We start from the raw sequence: 12850 nt of genomic DNA on the forward strand, positions 1-12850 counted from the left end.
TTAATCCATTATTATTTATTAGCTGTACAGCAGTATATTTCTCCTTCCCAGCTTTCAAACCCCATTACATATTTTATAACAGTATTTTTTTTATTTTTTTTCCTGTTTTTTATGTTTTTCCCCATGTTGGCTTCCTAAAATAATGAAAAATATCACACAGTACAGCTAAGTACAAAAATGCATCAACCTAGAGTCTGATAGCTAAACTGAGAGCTCTCTTAAAAGCGATACATAGAAGAAAAATCGGTTTGAAATCAGCAAGACTGAGGCTCTATAAAAAGCTTACATATTTCTTTTTAACCATGTGACAGTTTCATATACAGGCATCGTTTGTATTTCACATTATTCCTTTTGTCTTTATTAGAGATCCCAAACTCGTGTGTAATTACTGACCTGTTAGAATTTCCTGGCCCAGGTTTTCGAGGGCTGCAAGTGACCCCGCTTCAAAAAATAATCACCACTTCTGTCTTAACAAAGGATTCATCAACACAAAATACAACTACAAAGAGCAAAGAAAACGTTGCCGTGAGGTTATAACTCAAAAAGGAGGTTCCTTACGCGTTTCCAACGCTGGTTTTGTGTGCTTCAAAGCCAGCTTTCACCTGCAGGTTCCTGCTGTTCCACAAGTGATAGCACTGAGGGGGGGGGTTGCACTTCAATGCGTGATCGGTTACCAACAGCTTGTCCAACATTTACAACTATTGATCCTCTTTATCGCTTAGGAAATCAAACAGCGGGGGTTGATTTCAACTGTATCTCTTTGCATACCTCTTAATTAATGGAAAAAGATTAAAATGTAAAAAAAAAAAAACCAACAAAAAACCCCAAAAACAAAAAGTTATTTACAAAGCTTGACCATTACAGAAATGCTTTGCAGAAAGCAAAGCATATTAAGGACAGAAACCAAGTTGGAGCATGCCAAAAACTACCGTGTGCAGCCGACTTGGAGAACCAGAGCTAGGCAGTGGGGGAGGGGGAGAGCAAAAAACATTTAAAAAGTCTAGAACCCTCCCAAGTCTGCATTTACAGTTAAAAACACTACTGAGAGAAGGAGGCTCAAGGACTCTGGGAACCAGAAGGGTAAAGTCCGGAGTGGTTTACCACATATTCTAGTCAAGGCTTCCACTTCTGTCTCATCAAACTCGTTGCTGGCCATCTGAGGACACTGTTTACAATGCAGTTCAGAACAAAACTGATCAAAGCACCTGTATGGGAGATTGGTAATCACAGTGTGAACCTCTGATTAATCAGCTGAGGCAAGTGTGGGGTCAGCTGTGGGAGCACAGGTGAAAGTAATGTAGCTGTGCTCCCTGGAGGGGTGGAGTTCGACTCCACCTCCTCTGAGACCTCATTTAAGGGCTGACCCTCACTGAGGCAGCATCTCTTGGAGATCGCTTGCCAGGGAGGATCGCCTCAGCTCTGGTGAGTTCCCTTTTCCTTATACCTTCTGTATTTCCACCATTTTCCTTGTAATTGCCATTCTTGTTAGTACCAGTATAGTTACTGCCAATACAGCACCTCACGGGGAAACCCTCATGGACTCCGAAGTGTTTCCTAATGTTCCATGATCCTGTAATGCTAACATAAAACAGCAAGTTCTAGTTAAATCACATTCTAACATCATTTTTGAAGTTTTATTTCCCAGTATGTTTGGTAAAATGGTCTAAAATGATGCATTTCCCAAAGCCAAGAAAAAAAAAATAAAAATAAAAGGTAAAAGGAAAAATAGATTTGAGCCGTTTAAACACAGCCCAGGCCAGTTCAGTTATCCGGCATGGTCGTCCTCCATCACCGGTCCATCATGCTGAGGATCATCTCAGGAGTGAGGTCTCCATTTGGAGCTTCCACTACAGCAGGCTGAGCTTCCTCTTCTTCCTCTACTGTTTCTGCATCAGGTTCTTTCTTGACTTCGACTATAATGTTTTCGATTTCACCAGTGTTCTGGTCTTCAACCTGAATGATTGCTGCAGCTGGAGGGGCAGAAAGCAAAGGGGGAGAGAGAAAAACAACAGCTTTTTAGCCAGTTCCAGAGCTGCTCTCATCAGATGACTTCTCAGTACATACTCCAACACCCCCTGCCACAGGCAGGACCACCAACCTCCACATTTAATACCAGCCCAGGCTGCTCAGGGTCCCATCCAACCTGGCCTTGAACACCTCCAGGGATGGATGGGGCATCCACAGCTCCTCTGGGCAGCTGTGCCTGCATCTCACCACTCTCATACAGTAAAGAATTTCCTCACCCCTGCATGAAGATGTGCTACCAGTACAAACGTAGGCATGCTGCAACTTTAAGACCATATTCAAGCAATGCATCTTGCATAGCAGCCAATGAATGACCTCTCTTCACTCATGGTGAAAAGCAAAGCTTCAAGCTGAGGGAAGCCCAGTCACACTTCCACCAGTGTCAGCATAAGAAGCTTCTACAGGCTGTTATGCAGGAAGGACGAAGGCCACACCTGTGGCACTGAGCAGACAGCCCAGCCCCTGGGGAGCTATCACCCTCTGCAGGACAGGATTTGCCCTTTCTGAGTTAAAAATACTGGGAACAAAGCAGGCTTTGCACACTCATTGATTTCTGTTCTTAAGGAGAGAACTTTATGGAGCTGAAGCTATGTTTGCACGCTCTGAAATGCAACCCTGAAACATGCTCGTCTGTGCTAAGAAAGCCACAGTGATTGTACAAGTTTATGAAAGCAGTAACTGTACAATAACACAAAGAAATGTGCAGTTTGCACATCTGTGAGTTGGAATAATACTGAAGAAAAAACATCCTCTCCTTTTTTGCATAGTCTGGAGCAACCATGCTTCCTCATCATGACCAGAAAACACTCCCAATTCATTTCAAGCCAATGCAAAGCACAGACAAGAGCAATTTATGTATTTGTTTTAAATAAGCTCCCTTGAGAGCAGCAGTTCTCTTCTAAGAACGGCCCAATCAAAGAACAAAAGCAGTTCAAGCAGCATAACAAGTGACTTACGCTGGGATTGTTTTGTCTGGGTGGCAGCTTTGCCTGGTGGTCTTCCTCTCCTCTTCTTACTGGGAGGTGGTGCAGGAGCCTCTGGCTCAACTTCTGGTTCAGCCTCAATTTCTACTGCTGTCTCCTCCTCATCTTCATTATCGTCCAAATCTGGTTCAGCATTTTCCTCTAAAAGAAGCATTGGATCAAGTCAGACTTCAGTTCAAGCAACATGAAAATACCCACCTACGGAGAAGAACCACCAAATCCTCAGCCGTAAGGAGTCTGGTTAGAACAAAACACAAGCTTTCTCTGCCAAGAAGCTGGTGGTGCGGGTGTCAGTCTGTCACCTCACCTTAGAGGCAAGGAATTGCCATTTAGACAAGTTTATTTCTATGTTAGGCTATGCAATAAGAGCCCCTCTGAAGGAGCTCGCAGAGGCAACGGCAGGATGGGGAGCCCATGTCACAGGCTGCTACACTGCATGAGCAAGGTGATTCATCACAAGGGCCTGTTTTGTCACAGCTTTGCTCACCATTTTCTAGAAAACATGGAAGTTACAGAAACTCATGAAGCTGCAGATCGAGAGATAAAAACACCGAATGCTAAAACCAAATGCAGTTAGAACCTTTTTCTTACTGCTGTTCAGCTCATGCTGGTGAATTGCTTCTCCAACAGATGACTCCTGTGGAAGTCAGCCCAAACTTGGCAGTGCATCTAAGGCTGAAGGTGCTGTGTCAGCCAGGGAGTCTGAGCCACAACCACACAACACCCATCAGCTCAGCTAACAAGCATGACTTGTGACCAGCTTCCCCACAAGCTGGTTTGAAACCTACACCCACTGTATCAACTAAGTTCACTGGAAGCCTACAAACCAGATGTTAAAAGCAGGCATTCCAGAATCACTTATTATTTCACCTCGTCCCCTAAATCCTGCAGTGTCTTACATGAACTACTAGTTACCCACAATTTATCCAGTGGACTATAACACGCTGTTCCCAAATACCTGCACAAACATGAGTTTAAGAAATGACTTGTTATTAGAGTTTCTACTGGCAAGGTTTACACAACCACCAGTTTGACCACACTTGTCCAATTTCCTGTCAAACCTGTCCCTCACTTAAGATCTTCAGATACACATTCTCTACCTACATCCCCTCATTAATTACGTAAGGGACTTCAGATGAAAGGCTACTTTGCAATACTGCTTTAGGAGAATCATCCTTGATCTGCTTGGTCATTACACACTAGCTGGATTTTCTTGCTGAAGATATGATGCTTTGTCCTTCAGCAGAGGAAAGACTATGAGCCTTTCCTTCATCAAGTCAGGTGCCCCTCAATAGCCATCTTTCCAGCACCAGTGTATGTCAAAAACACATCAGGTGGAAGACACCAACAGCCCCCTGGACCCTTTAATTGGCTCAGCAGGTCTTTCACAACAGCCTATGAATTTTCCAGCACTCTCTATCATTCTCTTGGATGTTCCCATCCTTTCCTAACAGAAGCAGCCAAGCCTTTCAGCACTGGGGTTGGTTGTTCAGACATGCCACATGCTTTCCTGCAGCAGAGAAGTAGGAGCACAGGACATTTCACAGCAGAGAAACACGCCGCTTCTTTTGGGACACTGCAAACACACACAGAAGCAGGAAGAACAGGGGCTGTGCAGCCAAGGCAAGGGGCAACAGAAGTAGGTTTTTCTGTTCCTTCCCAGCTACTCAGCCTTTAGAAGAGGACAGGATGGCAGAATCTGTGCTATCCCCTACAGGGAGTCATCTCTGCACTTGAACATATATTATTACTTTTGTTCTTTACTTACTAACCATATAAACAGCTTTCAGTTACCAGAATTAACCAACAAAATGGCAAACCAACAACTAGTAGTGAATCCCACATCTGTAGCTCTCAGCACGTACTGCTCTGTTCCTTACCACTATCAGAGGAATCTTCTTTCTTAGAGCGCATCTTCCTCTTTCGGCCACGTTTGCCCTTCTTTGTCTCTCCTCCATTCTCTCCTTCCCCACCATCTAAGCCAGAACAGTTATCAGCATGTCTGGCCATCGTGTTCTACTCCATGGAAGAAGAGAAAGCAAAAGAAAACAAAGCATGCATTGAAATCAAGATCAAGCACTGTAGCCCCATGTTTTTAAACATATTTTTAATAACTTAGTAGTTGTGGGGTTTTTTTGTGTGTGTGTGTGGGTTTTTTTTCTTAACTTTTATGAATGAAGTTGAACTTTCACACTGATTTTGATCCCAGTGCTAAACAATGACAGTATTCGTTCTGAAATACATCAGGCGTCCACTCAGAAAGAAGCAAGTGCTCTATTTAAAATGTCAGTACAGTCCCTGTACCTCAAGCACCCTTCCCTGTGGGGAAGCATGTCATCCTTCATGTTCCACCCCCTCCCTCCCCACCAGCTTTCATTCCACTCCAAAACAAAACAACCTTAATTCAGAACAGTGCATTCCCTTACCCTGCGAGTGAATGTTTTACCACACTTGGAACAGACAAAGGCAGCAGGGACAAAGTTGGGATCGTGGTATCGTTTGAAGTGCATATCAAGGAGCTGTTTCTGACGGAAGGTTTTATCACAATGGCTACAGGCATAAGGCTTTTCTCCAGTATGGGTCCGTTTATGCATGACCATGTGCCGCTCCTGAGGGACAAGAAAGACATAAAAAGTAACCTGAGAACTCATGCAGACACAGAAGAGCTCATTTTTGGCCAAGAAGAGCCCAAAACTTTGGGTTAAGAGCGCTATCAGAAAAAGATGATTCTTCAGGAATCAGGAATCTTAACTGACAGCACATTCAATCCTAGCTATTCCCATTCCAAACGGACTCCCACCAGCTCTTTATCAACAGATACATCAGCGTTGTGCCTTACCCCCTTTAGAAGGGGCTCCCTATAGGTGAGCACCACACCAAGAGACTGAACTTTCCTTCACCCCCTCCCTTCAGAAAGGGAGAGCCAATTTGATGTTGACAGCCAGACCAACTTCGCAGCTAAGATTCCTCCCTCATGTTTTGTGAGCTGAAGCTCACAAGGAGTGCCAGCAGCACAACTTACCTGTCTGCATGCATAATCACACTGGTCACACTTGAAGCGCTTCTCGTTCTTGTGAGACTTTTGATGCTGTATGAGGGCATAGCGCTCATGAAATACAGCATCACAGTAGCGACACTTCTTGCCCTGTTCAATGTAGGAATGCTGCTTTCGCAAATGAACACCTAGGAGCAAAAAGAATCAGAAGCTTTCATCACCATGGATTTCCAAGCACAGAAAGGTTTAGCCTGCAGTCCCTTAGCACTACTCCCCCTTCCACATACTCTTGGGTTCAAGTCAGGAGAGTGAACCATTAATTCAGAATTGTACTAAAGAATTAAAACTCACAAATAAAAGCAGCCAGAACAATTTATAGACAGAAAGGTCATGTTTAGTCACAAGATTCTAGACTTAGTAGTTGGTAGCAACCTGTTGGTACAGCATGCTTCCAAGAGATAAAGGGTTTGATGTTGTATCACATCATTTAACAAATAATATGCAAAAAGGCAGCTCCTTAAATGGATATTTCAAACAGTGTATGCTAGCTTCAGAACAGAGCAGACAACAGGGACACAACATAGGGGTGGTCAGCAGGGATAGGGAGGTGATCGTCCCTCTCTACTCTGCTCTTGTGAGGCCCCATCTGGAGTACTGTGTCCAGGTGTGGAGCCCTCAGTACAAAAAAGATATGGAGATTTTGGAAAGGGTCCAGAGGAGGGCCACAAAGATGATCAGGGGGCTGGAGCACCTCCCCTATGAGGACAGGCTGAGGGAGTTGGGTTTGTTCAGCCTGGAGAAGAGAAGGTTGCGAGGTGACCTCATTGCAGCCTTTCAGTACCTGAAGGGAACTTACTCCCAGGAGGGGAGTAAACTCTTCGGAAGGGCTGATAATAGCAGGACTAGGGGAAATGGTTTTAAGTTGAAGGAGGGAAGATTTAGGTTGGATGTTAGGGGAAAGTTCTTTACTAGAAGGGTGGTTAGGTCCTGGAACAGGCTGGCCAGTGAGGTTGTGGATGCCCCGTCCTTGGAGGTGTTCAAGACCAGGTTGGATGGGGCCCTGGGCAACCTGATCTAGTAAAGGCGTATGTTTGGTGGCCCTGCTAGGCAGGGGGGTTGGAACTACATGATCCTTGAGGTCCCTTCCAACCCGGGTCATTCTGTCATTCTGACTCTGTGACACCAGGTCTGCTTCTGTCAGCATACATCCACAAGGACTCTCTTGGAGGACAGTACAATGTGATTTTTTGCTAGCAATGCTTATGCAACACACAAAGATTATAGAAGTAAAACAGTTCATAAGCCACTTAAGAATCCTCTACTGTGAATTGCCCGAATTCAGCCAGAAGCCAGGTAATAACATTCAGAAACAGGATTTTCTGCAGGATTAGAAGTCGGAGTGACAGGGCTGGAAGGCAATCGGGATACCAGCAGATAATCCCCAACAGAGGTTTTAGTGGTTTCTTCAAAACGCTCAAACTGAGAGCATAGCACAAAGCAGCCTGTTGTAGACTAAAAGGTTATCAGAAGAAGAATTCTTCATAGCTAACATCAAAGTTTTTTCCCCTCTGTTGTAAATCGGTTCCGACTGCTCTGGTAGACACCTGACATCAGTTGGCTGCCTCCCCTCATTGTAGCACTCCACATTCATTTTTAATTGGAAGACAGCCTGCCTTTCCATTACGTGGTTGGTATTTTGCTTACAGACTGAAAGTTCTGCCAAATGGTGGCTTCTTCCTTCTCAGCTGCTCTGGGCTGACATTATTTTTCACCTTCTTGTACATCAGAGAGCTTGCCTGCTGGAATCACTGGGTACTGCTCACTAGATAACACTTTCTTACTGCAAGGACTCAGGGTTTTTGTGGCAATTCTGTCTCTCCTATTCTGTCTGTAGCACACAGCTCCACTTCCTGGAAAATGAAAGTATTTGTTCACATTCAAGCCCGTTAGCTGGGTGAAGATGCATGTGGATAAACATAACAGCCTCCAATACACAGGAGGTCAAGTCAATTGACCTTTAGTTTCTCAGACCTAATCCACATGCTAGCCTGAGTAAATGCCTTGTGTCTAAGAGGTGTTTTCAGTTCCCACCTATGGGCCTGAAAATAGTAACTTGCCTTGTATGCTTGGAACACATCCTACACTTTCAAATAATTAAAAGAAACAGAACAATCTCAGTCTGCAGCAATTATGGGAAGCTAAGCACATATTACAAGCCCCACGTCTAAGCCTGTGCTTCATTTTCTAGTTACCAGAACAGTTAGGTTAAAAAGCAGACAGCAGTTGGGTCAAATGAACTCTAATTCAGGGAAAAGGCTTCCATGGCACTCCCAATAAATGAGCACATTTCTGAGCTACGTACCCAAGTCGCTCTTTCTCGCTATAACAGTATCACAGTGAGGACAGTGAAATTTGGCCACGTTCTCTGTGTGCTTCTGCAGAATGTGCATCTTCATGGTACCACTTTGAGTGAAGCGAGCATGGCAGATGTAACATTCATATGGCTTCTCTCCTACAGAAACAGAAGGAAAAGAAATAGCACAAGTACTTTCAGTGAAAGAAAATCTAACCAAGAAGCCCCGAGCTCTCAGTAACTTGCAACAGACAGAAGGTAGAAATAGTAACTCAGTGTCTCTTTCTCTAGAACTTTTTGTTCTTGTGTGCATCTTTCTACAAAGAAACTCAAGTCTACTCTTCAAGCACAGCAGTTAAATTAATATCCTTACTGGGAGGAACTGCAGGGAGGACATACCTGCAGGCTGCCAGAAGACAGCAAGCAGAGGCAGATTTTCTGGGGGGCTTCTGAACACTCAAATTACAGGTGAGGTTTTCCCCCCGGTTCAATTTTAGCCATATAATCAACCCAGCATTTCAGCAAACACTCTGTGCTAAACACAGCTGCTATTTCCATCAAAGAAAAAATTGAGGGTCTTTATGCCCTACATGCATGAGATGCTTTTGCAGCTATGCTGAGCACGAGACTGAAAATGGCTCATCTTCAACTGGAGCACTAATAAGGGAAGACATTTCTCCTCAGCTCACTACAATTGGCTGTATTTTATTACCTCACAGTGAAATTGGAATCCTCCAAGCTCACTTCTCAGGGTAGCAATTCCCGATGGCTTATGTATTTACTGGTGCTTATAAATTATGGTGTATCACAGAATCACAGAATTACCTGGGTTGGAAGGGATCATGTAGTTCCAACCTCAAGCTGAGAACTTGAGGCTGAGAGGGACTGACACCACCAGTCAATCTCCCTCTCACACTCTTTTATAGTCCTCAGCCTCTCCACTTCCTCCTTCAGGTCAACCACGAGGCTGAGCAAGTAGTTCACCTGGTCGCAGTGAACACAATCACTGCCTCCCTCACCCAGCACTGCAAGGGCCAGGCTCTGGCACTCAGTACAGCCAGAGACCTGCACACCAGCATCTTGGGTTGGGGGCTCAGTCTGAGTTTCCTCAGACATTTTGGCAGCAGCCTTCCTATAAGGCATGTGCAGGACGTCAGTCTGGGTCTCTGCAGTCTTCTTGGTTGCTGCCTCCCGTTTCTGTGAGATCGGGACCCTTGTCTTGGCCTCCTCAGTATTTCTGGCAGCAGCCTTTCGCCGGGGAGCACCCATGTCGGGGCAGAATACTTCCCAGAGCTGAAACAGGAAGTCAAGAGGTGCACGAGCCCCGCCTCCTCCTGACCGTTTCTGGTGGGCAGCAACTAGTCGCTGCCCTCCTTGTGCCCGTTTAAATCTCCCTCCGTAGGCAGGGAACGCCCACACGCTGCGTCAGCGGCTGCGGCTGCGTCAGCTGCTCCCTGAGAGCTTCTCCTCTACCCGGGGGTTCCCTGCTTGAAGGAACCGCCCGAGATCCCCCTTGACCACGCGGTCAGCCGCTGCTGATCGGTCTGGGACGGCTCCAAATCAGGTGACTTCGGCGATCAGAAAGTGTATATTTTCCAGCTACAAACCGTGACAGAGGTTTTACGTGAAATAAAAGAAGTATTTTGCCACTTAAGAGTGCCAGCATATATTACGCAGTTTCAGTACTCTGACATCAAAACATGGAAGCCACCAAAACAAAAACACATGTCAACAATACCAGAGTGGGTCCTCATGTGCCTCTTCAGTTTGTAAGTATCCCTGCTGGCGTAGCTGCACAAGCTGCACTGGAACGGACGCTCTCCAGTGTGAGAACGAATGTGGCGTTTCAATTTGCTAACCTGAAAGAACAAGATACAGATGAGCTGATCTGACTCCTGAAAGCACAAGTCAGTCAAGAAGTTAAGGTCAATGATTTTTGTTTTACCTTGCCAATAAAGCAAGCACGAGCCAAGCACATTTCAATTCCATTCTTGTGCTGCACATAACCTCTCCCTCCCACTGTACTACACAGTGATGCTCTTAGCCTTGCCTGATGCTTGTTCCCACATTCAATGCAGACTCATCTACAGCCTCATTCTCACCTCACTGAAATCAATTTGAGGACTTGCTAAAATTTGAAGTTACCTTGGAGAGGCACAAGGTAAGTGTTCTGGGAGAGCAAGCACCTAAAGTACTTTGGAGGAGGGGACAATAGGCAGCGCAGTGTCCTCCACACCATTTATTTTGCCCCAGAGAGATCTTTCTCTCCAGTTACTTTGAGAGAGATAATCAACTTGTAAAAACAATTCTAAATCTACAATTAACAAGGTGAACATTTCTTCATCTCCTTTTGCTTTTATTCAGAAGACACGAACCAAGTCATTTTCTGCTCGAGTAGGAGCATGCTGCATAAACAGAGACCTGTTGTCTGCACAAGGGACCATGAGCTCGTGTTAAGACAAATTTGGTCCTAATTCATACTATGAACATCACTGCAAGTTTGACATTCAAACCACAGCACTGCAGCCACAGCACGGAGATAAAGACTGACCTCCCTACTCAACATTACCCACTGACCTTCCACACTGCAGACATTGCATTTTTTATATCTCATCTCTCATCTAGCTCACATCTCTTTTCCCTACCATGCTGTGTAATTTCTGCTACAATATAAAAGCTGTCCTGAAGCATTAGTAACAGTCCTGCACAAGACAGAGCATACAAGCAAAGCTGCGTGTTCTGGAGTCAATCAGAATCATCTGATATAAGCAAAGCACAGCCCTAGAACTGCAGGGCACCTGTGGTCTAAATGCACGGCCTGCACAGGAGAGGGCTGTCTCCTTCCACACGGAGCACACTACGATTCCTCTCATCTTCTTAAAGACAGATTCATTTAGGGAAACACCACCACAGCAACATTGAGCTCACGTACCTCCACGCTGGCATAGTCACACATCGAGCATTTGAACGGCTTCTCGTGGGTGTGTTTGTAACGGCGATGCCGAACCAACTCTCCGCTGGTCACAAAGGCCATGTCGCAGTCTGGGCACTTGTGAGGGCGAGTACCTGAGCATGGGCAGCAAAAAAAGGAAGGAGGCATTCAGGTTGAGTAACAGAAGAAAATACAGCACCATCTTTTGCTTGTTATGAAAGATTAGAGCGCTGATTGGAACATAAATCTGACTTTTGTATAAATACTGGGCTGAAGATCTTCTTAGGGACTGACCATCATTTCTACAGGAAATGAAGCTCCCTTATTCCCACATCACTCAGTAACTCACAAACCTCACACTGCTCAGCTAGACATGATGTGGGCACAGGTAGGCAGAGAACGAGGGATGTGAACTGTTGCTTTTTCTACTCTCCTGCAGAAGTGACACAAGAGGATTATTTAAGTTTCATCGCTGTTTAATTACCTTTGTACATGAGAATTTAAGCAAGAGCAATAAAGTATTATACAGATCCTACCAGTAAGTTATACCGATGTAGTTTGTAAGCCTTTTCTATCTCTCTCCCTCCCTTCTGCTTTCAATTCCCTCATTCTTAGCTCCAGCTTCTTTCTTCATTTTACTTGTCTGCAAGCAGTAGCCACACAAGGCTTAGAAGAGAACGACTAACATCCAACACAACTGGCTGGACTTTTATTTTTAAGCTTAAGCTAATTTCAGGCCAAGCCCAGGGCTGGCTTTATTAAATCTATGTATAGGATGGATGAGGTTTGCACCTGACCTGGCCAGGCAGAGAACACCTGCATTCATATGAGAATAGGGCAGTAGTATTGCACAGATTCTTCTTTAGCTTGTTTCGTAACTGGATTCAGAAAGATCACCTCGCTTTTGTTCTGAAGGCAAAGCAAATCCTAAACAAACAAAGCAGGCAAAAGCGGTACCTGTGTGAGTGTTGAGATGGTTCCTCAGTAACGTGACTGTCCGAAAAGCCCTGCCACAGAGATGGCACTTGTGTGGTCTTTCATCAGTGTGGCTTTTCATGTGGCGGTCCAAGTTGGAACGGCGTGGACAAGTGTAACTGCACAGTTCACACTGGAATGTCTTCTTTACACCTAGCCATGAAGGAAACCATCTTTACTCGAGAGTACTGTGGTCTACTGCATAACATATAATAGGTCAGCAGGGAGAAGGAAACACTGTGGAGGTTTAGCTAATGTGAGGAACCATCTTGTACCATTACATCCCATTGTACATCCTTAGGAACACAGGCAGTGACTAGTTTGGCTTGAATTCTCCATTCGTATGCCAGCACTCAATGTTCCTGCTCCACACTGAAAAGGGTTCCTTAATTTACAGGTTTACATTTCCCGAAAGGAAAGTACATACTGCTGTATTTTACATCATTTACCCTATCCAGCAATTTGTTTAAAAAAATATAGTAAATCACAAACCTAATTACACTGTTGGTTCCTAATGTAAAAAGCACATGGAAACTCTTTAGTATGTATTAGAGCAGGAAGCAGAATCTTTTCAATTGCACTTATAT

The 12850-nt window shown here is 44.8% G+C and overlaps 1 protein-coding gene across 6 annotated transcripts in view; it reads right to left on the reverse strand.

The window, feature by feature from the left end:
• CTCF (CCCTC-binding factor) overlaps positions 1-12850 on the reverse strand; it is a 25610-nt gene continuing 12760 nt past the window's right edge. For 5 of the 6 annotated variants that reach the window (XM_085550916.1, XM_085550917.1, XM_085550919.1 and 2 more), the window contains 9 exons: positions 12246-12416; positions 11289-11422; positions 10095-10215; positions 8366-8515; positions 6031-6191; positions 5435-5617; positions 4889-5024; positions 2982-3149; positions 1-1970 (listed from right to left, as the gene is read on the reverse strand). In XM_085550916.1, the coding sequence (XP_085407042.1) occupies positions 1789-1970; positions 2982-3149; positions 4889-5024; positions 5435-5617; positions 6031-6191; positions 8366-8515; positions 10095-10215; positions 11289-11422; positions 12246-12416 (1406 nt within the window). In that variant the 3' untranslated portion in view covers positions 1-1788. Of the gene's footprint in view, positions 1971-2981; positions 3150-4888; positions 5025-5434; positions 5618-6030; positions 6192-7707; positions 7914-8365; positions 8516-10094; positions 10216-11288; positions 11423-12245; positions 12417-12850 lie in introns of those variants that run through there. The other variant, XR_014947448.1, reaches the window with a different exon arrangement.

This window comes from Coturnix japonica, chromosome 6, assembly GCF_054131305.1.
Source record: "Coturnix japonica strain WE chromosome 6, WE-NBRP24, whole genome shotgun sequence".
In the NCBI taxonomy this organism is placed as follows: domain Eukaryota; kingdom Metazoa; phylum Chordata; class Aves; order Galliformes; family Phasianidae; genus Coturnix; species Coturnix japonica.